Here is a 12,556-nt window from a genome sequence, read left to right as displayed (position 1 = left end):
CTTTTCTGTTGAATTAATAGTAATTCTTATCTCAGTTACAAAATAGGGATTTTTCTTTCGGATGTTCATACCTTTCGCTTTTCAAGGTAATGCAAAAATAATGCCCCAGTGAGAGCAAACTGATTATGCTGACTAAATATATGTATGTGTGTATGAACATGCACTTAGAAATGTTTGTGTAAATATGTACAAAGTATGACTGTAAAGAGCTTACTTCTCAAAGTAGAGTTGAGCATGATGATGCAAATGGAGTAAAGCTTTTGGGATCTTCATTTGCTGTTGGGGCACTACTCAAAATGAGAAGAAACAGCTGTAAACATCCATTAATAATCGGAACATAGAATGTATGAAGTATGAATCTAGGAAAATTGGAAAATTTTCAGAATGAAGTTGAAAATACATAAAGAGAGATATCCTAGGCATTAGTGAGTGGAAATGGACTAGTATTGGTCGTTTTGAATCTGACAATCATGACTTACTATTTGGGGAATGACAAATTCAAGAGAATTGGTAAGCATTCATCATTAAAAAGAAAATTTTTAGATCTATTTTGAAGTGCAATACTGTCTGTGATAGGATAACATCCATATACCTGCAAGGAAGATAATAATACTATTATCCAAATTTTTGCACCAATCACAAAAACTAGTAATGATAGAATTGAAGAATTCTACCAACTTCTTCATTCTGAAATCGATTAAATATGCAATAAAGATGTATTGATAATTCTTTATGACTGGAATGCAAAAGTTGGAAACAAAGAGAAAGTCAATGGTTTGAAAATATGGCCTTGATGACAGAAATGATGCTGGAGATTTTACAACACAATTTTTTTAAGGCTTATTCATTGCAAATAACTTTTTTGTATATTCATAAAAGGTGATATCACACTTGGATATAACCAGATGGAATACATAGAAATCAAATTGACTGAACTGTGGGAAGAGGTGGTGGAAAAGCTCAATATCATCAGTCAAAATTAGGTCGAGGGATGACTGTGGAACAGATCAGTTGTTCATGTGCAAGTTCAGACTGTAGTTGAAGAAAAGTCTCTGAGAGCCAAAATATGACCTTGAACATATCCCACTTGAATTTAGAGGCTATTTCAAGAACTGATTTGATACATTAGACACTAATACCTGAAGAACAGAAGCACTGTGGGATGATACCAAGAACATCATACAGAAGGAAAGCAAAAGGCCATTAAGATAGAAATGAAAGAAAGGACGAAAATGGATGTCAGAAGAGACTCTGAAACTGGCTCTGCAGCATAGAGATGTTCCAGGGAATGGAAGAAATGAAGTACAGAGCTGAACAAAACATTTCTAAGTGTAGCTCAAGAAGATGGAGTCAAGTATTATAATGAAATTTGCAAAAACCTGGAGATAGAAAATCAAAACAGAAGAACATGCTCAGTATTTCTCAAGCTGAGGGAAATGAAGAAAAAATAAAGTTAATCAAGCCTCAGGTTTCAAAACTGAAGGATTCCTTGGGCAAAACATTGAATGATGTAGAAAGTATCAGAAAGTGGAAGGTATACCCAGAGTCACTGTACCCAAAAGAAATGTTCAATGTTCAGCCATTTCGAGTGGTAGCATATGAACAAAAACCAGTGGTACTGATGGACGATGTCCAAGCTGCACTAAAGATATTGGTGAAAAACAAAGCTATGGGAACTGATGCAATGGAAATTGAAATCTTGCAACAAATGAATGAAGGTCTGAAGCCACTCTTCTTTGCCAGGAAATTTGCTACCTGGCAAACTGATGGAAAGTGATCTATATTTGTATCCATTCCAAAGAGAGATAACCCAATGTAATGTGGTAATCAATGAACCATATCATTATTATAACATGCAAGTAAAACTTTGCTGAAGATAATTTAAAAATGGTTATAATAGTACATCAGTAGGGAACTATTAGAAACTTAAGCTGGATTCAGAACAGAATGTGGACCTAGAGTTGTCATAGTCCATCAGATGGACTTATTTCATCTGGTGAGATCCAAGTACAAAATCACCTTTTATGAGTATAAAAAAAAAGTATTTGCAATGAATAAGTCATTGGTCTTAAGAAATTCTGCCATGCAGTCTCCAGCATCATTGACTGAAAGCAGAAAATACCAGAAAGATGTTTACTTGTGCTTTATTGCCTATGTAAGTAATTTTACTGTGTAGATCATGACAAACTGTGAATAATATTACAAAGAATGGATATTTCAGAATACTTGATTGTGCTCGTGAGGAACCTGTACATTGACCATGAGGCATTCATTTGGAAAAAAAAAAAAAGCACAACAAAAAACAAGGGGATACTGAATGGTTTAAAATCAGGAAAGGTGTGTGCCAGAGCTGTTTTCTCCCACTGTATTCAGTCTGTATGCTGAGCAGCATATAATCCAAAATACTGGATAATGTTAAGAAGAGTTTGGTGTCAGGACTGGAGGAAGACTCATTAACAACTTGCAACATGTAGATAATACAACCTTGTTTGTTGAAAGGGAAGAGGACTGAAAATACTTACTAATGAAGATCAAAGACCACAGCCTTTACATTTGCACCTGAATGTAAAGAAAACAAAAATCCTCACAAGTGGACCGATAATAACATCATGTTAAATGGAGAAAAGATTGCGGTTATCAAAGGCCTCATTTTGCTCTAATCCACTATCAACACTCAGAGAAACAGTAGTCAAGAAATCAAAGAATGTATTTCATTAGGCAAATCCGCTGCACTTTGAAGTGTTCAGAGCAAAGTTATCAGTTTGAAGAGTAACATGCACCTCTTGCAAGCCATGGGATTTTCAGTAGCCTCATATGCATGTGAAAGTTGAACAGTGAGTAACGAAGACAGTAGGAGAATTGATACCTTTGAGTTACGGTGTTGGAGAAGAATATTGAAAGTACCATGGACTTCTAGAAGAACAAAACAATCTGTCTTGTAAGCCAGAATGCTTCTTAGAATCCAGGATTGCGAGACTTAGTCTATCCTACTTTTGACATATTATATAAAGAGGGACCTGTCCCTACAGAAGGACATTATGCTTGGTAGAGTGGATGGTCAGCGAGAAAGAGGAAGACTCCCAATGAGATGGATTGGCCCAATTGCAGCAGCAATAGACTCAAGCATAACAAAAAGTGGGAGGATGGTGCAGGACCTGCAGTGTTTCATTTTGTTGTGCACAGGATTCCTGTGAGTGGGAACCAACTTGATGGCATCTAACAGCAACAACAACATACGTATTAGTTAACAATTTGTTTGTGGCTTATTTATTAATAGATATTAATAAAACTGCTAGAAATGTTTGAAAAGTTATAGAGATTTTTCTGTGCAAGCTTATTCAGGCTGTTTTTGGGAAACATTTTTGAAATTTGTAGAAGAATGATTTATTAATAAAACTGTTTCCCAACTAATTTTAGCTGTTTCATTTATTGAGAATTTTAGTAGTATGCTGTTTCATGTTTAGACTATTACACATTGGAGTGAATTGCTTAGAAGTTAAAGAGCAGCAATATTAGTAGCCTATTTGTATTTTTAGTTTGATACCTTGATAATAAACAAGTCAGTTTGTTTGTGTATAATGTCTTAATGCTTCTAAAAGAAGTTTTTTTTTTTTTTTTTTCTGATTCCAGGCAACCTAATGAAGCCTCTTTTGAATTATGGCATTGCTTGGTAAGCATATATTTTTATTCTAAGTTCATTTTTAGAACAGTATTCATTAACTCTTTTAACTTAGTTGTATTTGTGAATTACTGTTACAGTATGTCTATGGGCTTCCTGGTTGAAGAGACGGCACCAGTTGTTTGGAGAGGCCTTATGGTTATGTCAGCTATTGAGAAGCTGTTGCGGCAGGTAAGAAAATTTCATTAAATATCATTTTATTGTTGACAAAGCTATAGGTATACATTTGTTGATTGGAGAACTATTAAAAATTTAAAGTCAGGTTTGAGATGTTTTACAAAGGAATCCAGTTGATAGACTGAATGTCTGAGTTTCTTGGTGCCAAGACCAAATTTTACTGTTATATGATTTAATCTTTTCCATTGCTTATGAGTACTTAGTATCCTAATTAAAACCAAAAAATGGTTTTGTTGCTTTGTTAAGTATGCAATAATAAGGGAAAATCTATTATAGATGTAACCTTCCTTCAGACTTATGGTTAATCAGATTTTGACCAATTTTGAGTCATAAATGCATTGTAGAAATTCTTCACATGAAGAAAGTAAGTATATAAACCATAGTACTTGTGGATCAAAATTGCATGAAAACAAAGTATAATTTTGTTTTACTCAGAGTGGATATGTTGTTGTTGTTAAGTGCTGTTGAGTTGGTTCTGACCCATAGCGACCCTATAACTGGTGAGCTTGAACCACCAACCTTGCAGTTCAAACAGCTTTGCAGTCTGACACATTAATCCACAGTGCCACACCAGGATAGGTATGTAGGGGTGCGGACAATGCTAGTAAGGTATGTTCACCATGGAATGATCAATCATTCAAGATCAAAAGGGCAGCATTTACTTAAGGTCAAAGTTGAAAAGGGATGGGAAGTAGGGTGGAATGGAAACAAGAACCGCAGGGAGGAAGTGAAATAGCTGTTGTTACATGGAGGGAATTATAATCATTGAGATGAAACAACATGTGTGATTTGTTGAATGTAAAACTATGATCTGCTCTGTAAACCTTCACTTAATTCACAACAAGAGGTTGAAAAAAAAAAACACGTATTGCTACAAAATCAGAGAAACTGTTATTAAGAATAAAAGAAATTCAAAGTGTGAAGCTGTTGTTTCTTAACATATCCTCCATCTAGATCTATACATTTCTGCAGGTGGTGTTTTCATTTCTCTAACCCTTCCACAAAGAATTTGTTGTTTTCAATTTATACCATGTCAAAATAGTAGTTTGGGCATTCCCGAGGGATCCTAATCGTATTTCTCTGAAATATTCTTTGAGTTTTGGAAACTAAAGAAGTCTGAAAATGAAAGGTCTGGAGTATAGGGTGGATGGGGTCAAGTTTCCCAATGAAATTCTCATAGGACTGCCCTTGCTACCTGCAAAGAATGAACAGGTGCATTGTTGCGATGTAAAATAATTCCCTGGTGTAACTTCCCTGGCATCTTTCTCACCAGTGCAGTTTTTAATTTTTTAAAGCCTTCTTCATAATAAGCCCCCATGATGTCCTATTTCTGTTGATAAAGACTAGAAAGATTAACCCTTTGAACATGTGAACATTAGTCACCACAACTTTGGGATCAGAAGAACTACGTAGTGCCTGGCTATTACTACCAGCTGTGCTGAAAGGGATCACATTAGAAGGTCCTGGATAGAGTGGGAGGAAATATGGAACAAAACTCAAAATTATAAAAAAAAAAGACGGGGTTTACTGGTCAGAAAGAAACTGGAGGAACATGACACCATGGCTGTTGGCCAATCTGCCAGTCTAGAACAGAACTCACCCTGGTGACCCAGTTTTCAGCTAAGCGGTAGATAGGTGTATAGTGGGGACAACAACACTAGTAAGGTATGTGCACCACAGAATGGTCAATCATTCAAGATGAAAAGGGCAACATTTACTTAAGGACAAAAGTTGAGGAGGGCTGGGAAGGAGGGTGGAATGGAAATAACAACCACAGTGAAGGAATGTGACAACTGTTGTTACATGGAGGAGACTGCAATGACTGAGATAACACAAAGTGTATGACTTGTTGAATGTAAAGCTGATGACCTCCTCTGTAAACCTTCACTCTGTTCACAATGAAGTTTCAAAAAAGATTACCCCATGGGAGTCCACCAAAACAGTCTCCAAAGCCTTCTGCATTGCTTTCTCTGTCTTGAATTTAACTGGCCTAGCAGATTCTCTTGGAAGCCACTGTTGGATTTGATTGGACTTTTATTTTGTTTTGTTTTTGATACTAAGACAAGTGCACTACTGAGAGAATTTGTTAGCAGCTGTCTGCTGATCATAGAGATCAGTTTAAATACATTTTGTCTGGAATAAATCTGTACATGTATGAACTGAAAAGCTATTTGCCATGCTTGTTGACTTAGCCTCATATACGAGGAGGTTTCAAAAAGTTTGTGGTGAATGGAATTAAATGAGAATGGAATTTTCCCATAAACTTTTTGAAGCTCCTTTGTAGGTTCCTTTTGTCTCTGGTTTGTTTTCATGTTGTTGCATATGTAAGTAGATGAATCTTTTTTATTGTTAAATAGTATTTCATGGATTGAGTACAACCAAAATATGTTTATTATTTTGTTAATGGATGTTTGGACTGCCTACAATTTTTGGATATTATGAATAATGCTTTTGGAGGTACTATGTCTTCAGGATACAGAAGCAGTAATATAGTCTCTTCATTTCACTTTGTCAGTAGTTTATCCACACAGTTTTACTGAATCTCCCTCCAGCCTTATCTGCAACGAGAAATGGAAGGGATTGATGAATAGCTGGCCTATGTTCTAGGAAGAATTTTTTGATGGTAAAAACACATGCCAGGTCATAAAAATGAAAATTAATCTTTAGGATCAATTAGAAAAACTAGGCAGATAAATGCTAGAATGTTATTTTGAGTACAGTACTGGATTTAATAGTATGGTGTGGCACTGTGGGTTAATGCGCCAGACTGCAAAGCTGTTTGAACTGCAAGATCGATGGTTCAAGCTCACCAGCTGCTCCTCGGAAACCCTATACACGGTTGCTATGGGTCTGAATTGACTCGATGGCACTTAACAACAACAAATTCCCTCTTAGTTTCCTGACATTTGAAGCCATTTCATTTTACTTTTGATTTTTACTTTAATTAATTAAAGGCATAAACATCTAGTACATTCCATGTGTTGAGTAACTATTAGTTTTTTCTGTTGTTTTTTTAAGATTTCTGAGAAGTGTTCTTTTTTTTTTTCTTTTCCTTCTCCCAACTTGTGCTTTGTGTAGTAGAAATGATTAATGTAAAAAAATGTGAGGGAGTCTTTTCTTGGAGTTTTAAAGTTTGAAAATGTGAGACATTGGAAAAAATAATTTTAGTTATTTAAAGAAGGGCTACAGAAAGGAAAACTTCAAAGACTAGCCTGATGTCAGCACCTGCTGTGGTCACAGTGTAAACCCTGGAGACGAGGGATTTTTGGCAGCAGTTTCAGTGCATTTAGTTCAATCTCCAGTATCCCTAAATGTGAAGCAGATGTCAGTTTTCTTCTCTAGGCTTCTGATAATGGCATATAATGAGTTGGTGGTTTCCTAGCAACTAAAGAAGCAGTTTCACTTTAGCTGATCCCGCAATAGGAATGAACATTTTCCCTTGATATTTGGTATTAGTGATTTCCCTGACAATGGAATTCCTCTTTTGAAAAAGGAATGTTCTCAGCCTTTGGTTTTCTAAAGAAATTTGCTTTTGAGTCTGGTCTAAGCTCTTCTTAATCCTGTATAAAATGAGATTCCCCCCCACCCCGCAAGGTCCTTCAGCACCTCTCATGGGAAGAGCTAAAGGAGTTTGACACTTAGTTTATCAAATGACAAATAATTATGCAATAAGCTATAATACATATCTTTCCCCACAATGTTCAACATCATAATTAGCAACCAAATTTTTTTCTGTATTTAATTTTTGGGACAAAAGAGGTCTATTAGGTATTGGCCAATGTGCTTTATAAATAAATATATCTGAAATTTAATTTCCAGGATCATTCCAGTATAAAGTCAGTATGACAAAAACATATTTTCTTAATCTGTCACCTATTTGATTTCAAGCAATATTTTATATAATGAATTATTATTATGTCAAAAGATATTAAACATGCTCTTATAGTTCACTTGAAAGTGAACTGTTAAATAATTCAATGTTTCTTTATATATTAGTCTTGCAACATATCTGTCTGTACTTAACTGAATAATTTGTAAATCCTTATGATTCGTTGGTAGTAATACATCTGGATATATTCTGACTCTTTAGATATATGGAGGCATGAGAAAATTATTTCAAAATGTACTTCTTTGTACCCATTTGTAGTTTAAACAGTTTTTAAGGAAATTATCCATTTTTATTCTTTTGACATTGTATAACTAATATAAATTACATTTCTCATAGAGATTTATAGTATGATATAAATTTGAGGCTGCCAGGCACTTAGGAAAAATGATAAAATATTAAATGATGTTCTTAAGTTAATTAAGTTAGCCATAGCTAAATATACTAAGAAATTTATTATGTTGCATGGAAATGTTCATAGACTTACACATTAACTATAGGTGAAGTCATTGAGTGTCTTGATTATCAGTGTGGACATCTGATTCTCTTTTATGGTTTTTTCTTTACCAGGTATTTAAGCAAATCTCATATTTAAAAATATTTATTAAACCTTGACAAAGCACCAAGGAAAGAACACTAATTAATTTTGATTCAGTTGACCAAGTACTCTTTTACGCACCTATGACTTACCCTTTTTGTAAAAAAGAAAACAAAACAAAACACATTAACCATGTGTGATGTTGTCAGTTATCTAATGTTTCTTCTAACCATAGTCTGTAACTCCCACCAAACAACGTTTCTGCCTCTGCTGGGCCTGGGTAAGAGAAGTTGGGAGAAGATACTGATAGGCTGACAGGAGTCAGCTGTGGATGTTAGCAAACTTAGTTGTAATTGTAAAACCTTGAACCTCTCACATGGGTTTAAAATGAGCCATCTCAGAAGCGGGAGGGAGGATCTCAGTAACATCAAAGAAGAAAAGTCTGGAGTAGAGTGAGTGCTTTAGACCCCGAGATCCTGTGCATTGAATCTCTTTGATTCAGGGACAGAAAGCTTTCACAGCAGAGGTGCAGCAGCAGCAGCAGAACCAAGAACCAGAGCAGTGGACTTCCCAGCCCATGGAGCAAGTAAAGGAAGCTTGCTTGTAGAGTGGGGTGCCTCCAGACACTTAAGTGGAGGAGCTAGAACTGAGTACCTTCAGAGTGAGCGTGCCTTATGGACATTGATCAGCAGTTGGCTAGAACAACTAACTGTGCCCTGAACAGTTTTTGGTCCTGTATTATATAACCTGTTAACTTCCCTAATACACCCAATAACTGTGCGTATGTTGTCTGAGTTCTGTGTAACCATTGCAATAGATTATCGGACCTGATAGAGAAGTAGAGAGTGCTGTGGGTGGAATGGTTTGTTGCCACATGTCATTCATAGTTTCATGCCCTGCATGCATGGAGTTTTTATACAATGAAACTCAGTTTTTTTTCTCTTGAACTTTGAGAGTTTAATCTGTGGCTAGAGTTGAGTATGCTAAGACTCTTTATGAATTCTTTTTTTTTTTCTTTGAAAACTGTAAATTAGTGAACAAGAACAAAACCAACACCAAACCCTATCAAATTGATTCTGGCTCATAGTAACCCTATAGAACTCAGTAGAATTACTCTGTTGGGTTTCTGAAACTAAATCTTTACAGAAACACACAGCCTCATCGTACTCCCATGGAGTAGTGGGTGTTTTTGAATTTCTTACCTCGTGGTTAGGAGCCCAACATTTAACCAGTACACCACCAGGGCTCCTGTGCAGCCTATTTTCAAAGCCTAATTCTTTGAAAATGTTTTTATGAGGCAGTATTATCTAATAAATTGTTGTTAAGTACCATTGGAGTCAATTCCGACTCATAGTGACCCTGTTTTAGGGTTTCCAAGGAGTGGCAGGTAGGTTTGAACTGCTGCCTGTACAGCTCAAATCAACCTTGCAGTCCAGTGTTTATCCTACAGTGCCACACCAGTACTCCATCTAATAAGTAACTTGAGTTTTATTAGTGGTTCCTTTGGATTACCATGCATTTATTAATTCATTTAGCAATTATTTATTGAGCTAGCATTAGATTATTATTGCTGTACTTTTTAAATGTCATTGAACTTTTTGACATCTTTTGAAGCAGATATTTATTGGCTACTTACTATGTTTAGGCATTGGTTAGATGATGAGTTCACAGGGTTGTCTAAAACATAGTTTCATCCTTCAAAATTGTGAAATGAAGCCTTACTATCCTATTTTAATTGATAGTCATAAGCAAGGAGTTAATTTATGCTAGAAATTATGACTTACAAATATAGCATACAATTATTATTTCTTTTAATGGCACTCAAAGTTGGAACTTAAAGAACAAGGCTGAATAGTATTGACCATTCAGGAAAAGAATGAGAAAGAAAGATTGATGCATTTGAATTATATTGTTGGTAAAGAATATTGGAGCTCTGGTAGCATAGTGGTTACGAATTGGGCTGCTAACATCAGGGTCAGCAGTTTGAAACTACCAGCTGTTCAGTGGGAGAAAGATGAGGCATTCTGCTCCCGTAAAGATTTATAGCCTTGGAAACCCTGTCTAGGGTTGCTATGAGTCGGAACCAACTCCATGGCACATAACCACCACAACCAAAGAATATTGAATGGATTGCCAGAAAAATGAAGAGATCTGTATGGGGAGAAGTACTGTCAGAATGCGCCTTCAAAGTGAAAATGACAGGACTTCATCTTATGTACTTTGAACATGTTAGCAGTAGGATGGACATCAGAGCAGATCAGTGAAAAAGTGTAAGATCCCAATAAAATGGATCGAGATGGTGGCTGCACCAATGGCTGAAACAGAAACATTTGTGAGGATGATGCAGGCCTGGACTGTATTTGAATCTATTGTACATGAATTAGAAGCAATTCGTTGACACCTAACAATACCAATTCATGTTGGTATTGGTATTATGAGATACCAGTGTTCACAGACTAATTTAGGTTCTGTGTAATAGAAAGAACTCTGGGATCAGTATTGAAAGAGGACAAGCTGTCAGAAGGCATTAGAAATCATCTATGAGTATTAATTTCTGTTATCTCCACCTACTTAGATGCCCAATTTTTTCTGATAGTGCCAACTTACTGTGTTGACTGAATACTCTGCTTTGAATATTATAATATAGTGTTCTTTTTGTGCATGTTGCTACTATAGATAACTAAAACAGGAAGTTGCTGCCTTTAAAAATTTTTTTTTTTTTTTTAGAATGATCACAACTGTCTCCAGTTCTTTATCTATCTATATACGCAAATTTCTCAATTGCTATATAGATCAGTATCACAGCTTCACCAATTTGCTATTGTCTCCTGGTCCCTATTAACATAAATGCTGAAACACTTCTTCATCTAATGAAACCACTTAGTGACCTAACTTTTGAAATTAGTAACTTTATGAAGAAAGTGATAGGACTAAAACAAAGCAACAAACATATTTAAAAAAAAAAAGTGATTGTTCTCAATTGTTAACTACTAATATTCTCATTTTTTGTTTTGTGTGTAATTGGGGTTGGAGCAATATATGAGGCTATAAACTTGAATCTCTGTTTATTTTTTAATCTGACTTTGAGGGAAGGTCTTCTGCTGCAAACCTTTGATTTTGTGTACTTTAGCTAGATTATCTTTTGTGTGGTGACTCCGTAAAATAAGCACTGGACTGCAAACCACAAGGCCACAGTTCAAAGCCATTAAGTGCCCCATGGGAGAAAGGTGAGACTTTCTGTTCCCTCGAAGATTTAGAGTTCTGGTATGGTGCTGTAGGATAAGCATAGGACTGCTAACCACAAGGTCGGTGATTCAGACCCACCAGCTGTCCTTGGAAACCCTATATATTGCTGTGAGTCAGAACCAACTTGACGGCACTTAAGTACTAAACTACTAACTACATCAGTGGCTAAGCTTCTTGGGTCCACCCTAACTTTGATACTTATGGAAGATGAAAGTACTTTACCATCCTGAGCCATGAATTCTTGATTTAGGTCATATGCCCTGCAGTCATGCACTTTGGTCTGCCCTGACCTCTTTCATAGCAGAAATTAGTATGCCATCTCCCTTTCTGTTTGTTTTATCACTAGCCAGTTCTTCAGATTGGTTTTCCCCATTTGACATTGTTAGACATCTCTGTCTATCTAGTTATGGGCCTCTTCCCTAGAACTCTCCATTGTGGTATTAGGTTTATCATCTCTGATCTTCTTGCTTTCTGGTTCAAGGTCTTTGTTTACTTTGGACAGATCTTTCTGCCTGAATGAAAAGCATATTCTCAGCCCATTCACAGGTTAACCCAAGCTGTAGAAATGATTGAATTGTGTGCATGTTTACCAGTTTCGCTTCCCTTTTAGTGACTCGTGCTTCCTGAGGAGAAAGGTGGGACCTTTCCTTGATTTTGTTTCTTCGTATTTTTTATTCTTAGCAATTCTTACTTTCAGAATGTAAAATTGTGAGGTACAATTTGACCATTCAATCCAAACATAGAATGTAATAACAGATTCCATTTATGATTTTTCTGGCATCTGAATGTGGAAAATTAGGAGAAAACAGAGCATCTGGTTTAATTCAGACTGAATCTGAACAGAGAGCATAAATGGAAGTAATGAGAGAGAGAGCAAGGATAGAAAGGTACCAGAAAATTGAAGCCATCATTTATCATCATTATGATAAAATAAAGACTCTTAGGTATTCTTTTTTTTTTTCTTTCATGTTTTATTGTGAATTATATGATATTTTACATGAGAGAACTTTAGTTTTACATTCATTCCACC

At 35.8% G+C, this 12,556-nt stretch overlaps 1 protein-coding gene across 1 annotated transcript in view; it reads left to right on the top strand.

The window, feature by feature from the left end:
• Nucleotides 1-12,556, top strand: part of NUBPL (nucleotide binding protein-like) — a 340,480-nt gene that overhangs the window by 168,464 nt on the left and 159,460 nt on the right. Inside the window, exons 5-6 of the mRNA XM_006835362.1 lie at nt 3,631-3,670; nt 3,760-3,850. Coding sequence (XP_006835425.1) covers nt 3,631-3,670; nt 3,760-3,850 — 131 coding nt within the window. The remainder of the gene's footprint in view (nt 1-3,630; nt 3,671-3,759; nt 3,851-12,556) is intronic.

Source organism: Chrysochloris asiatica, unplaced genomic scaffold (assembly GCF_000296735.1).
Source record: "Chrysochloris asiatica unplaced genomic scaffold, ChrAsi1.0 scaffold00017, whole genome shotgun sequence".
Taxonomy (NCBI): domain Eukaryota; kingdom Metazoa; phylum Chordata; class Mammalia; order Afrosoricida; family Chrysochloridae; genus Chrysochloris; species Chrysochloris asiatica.
This window is presented reverse-complemented; position numbering and strand designations above follow the sequence as displayed.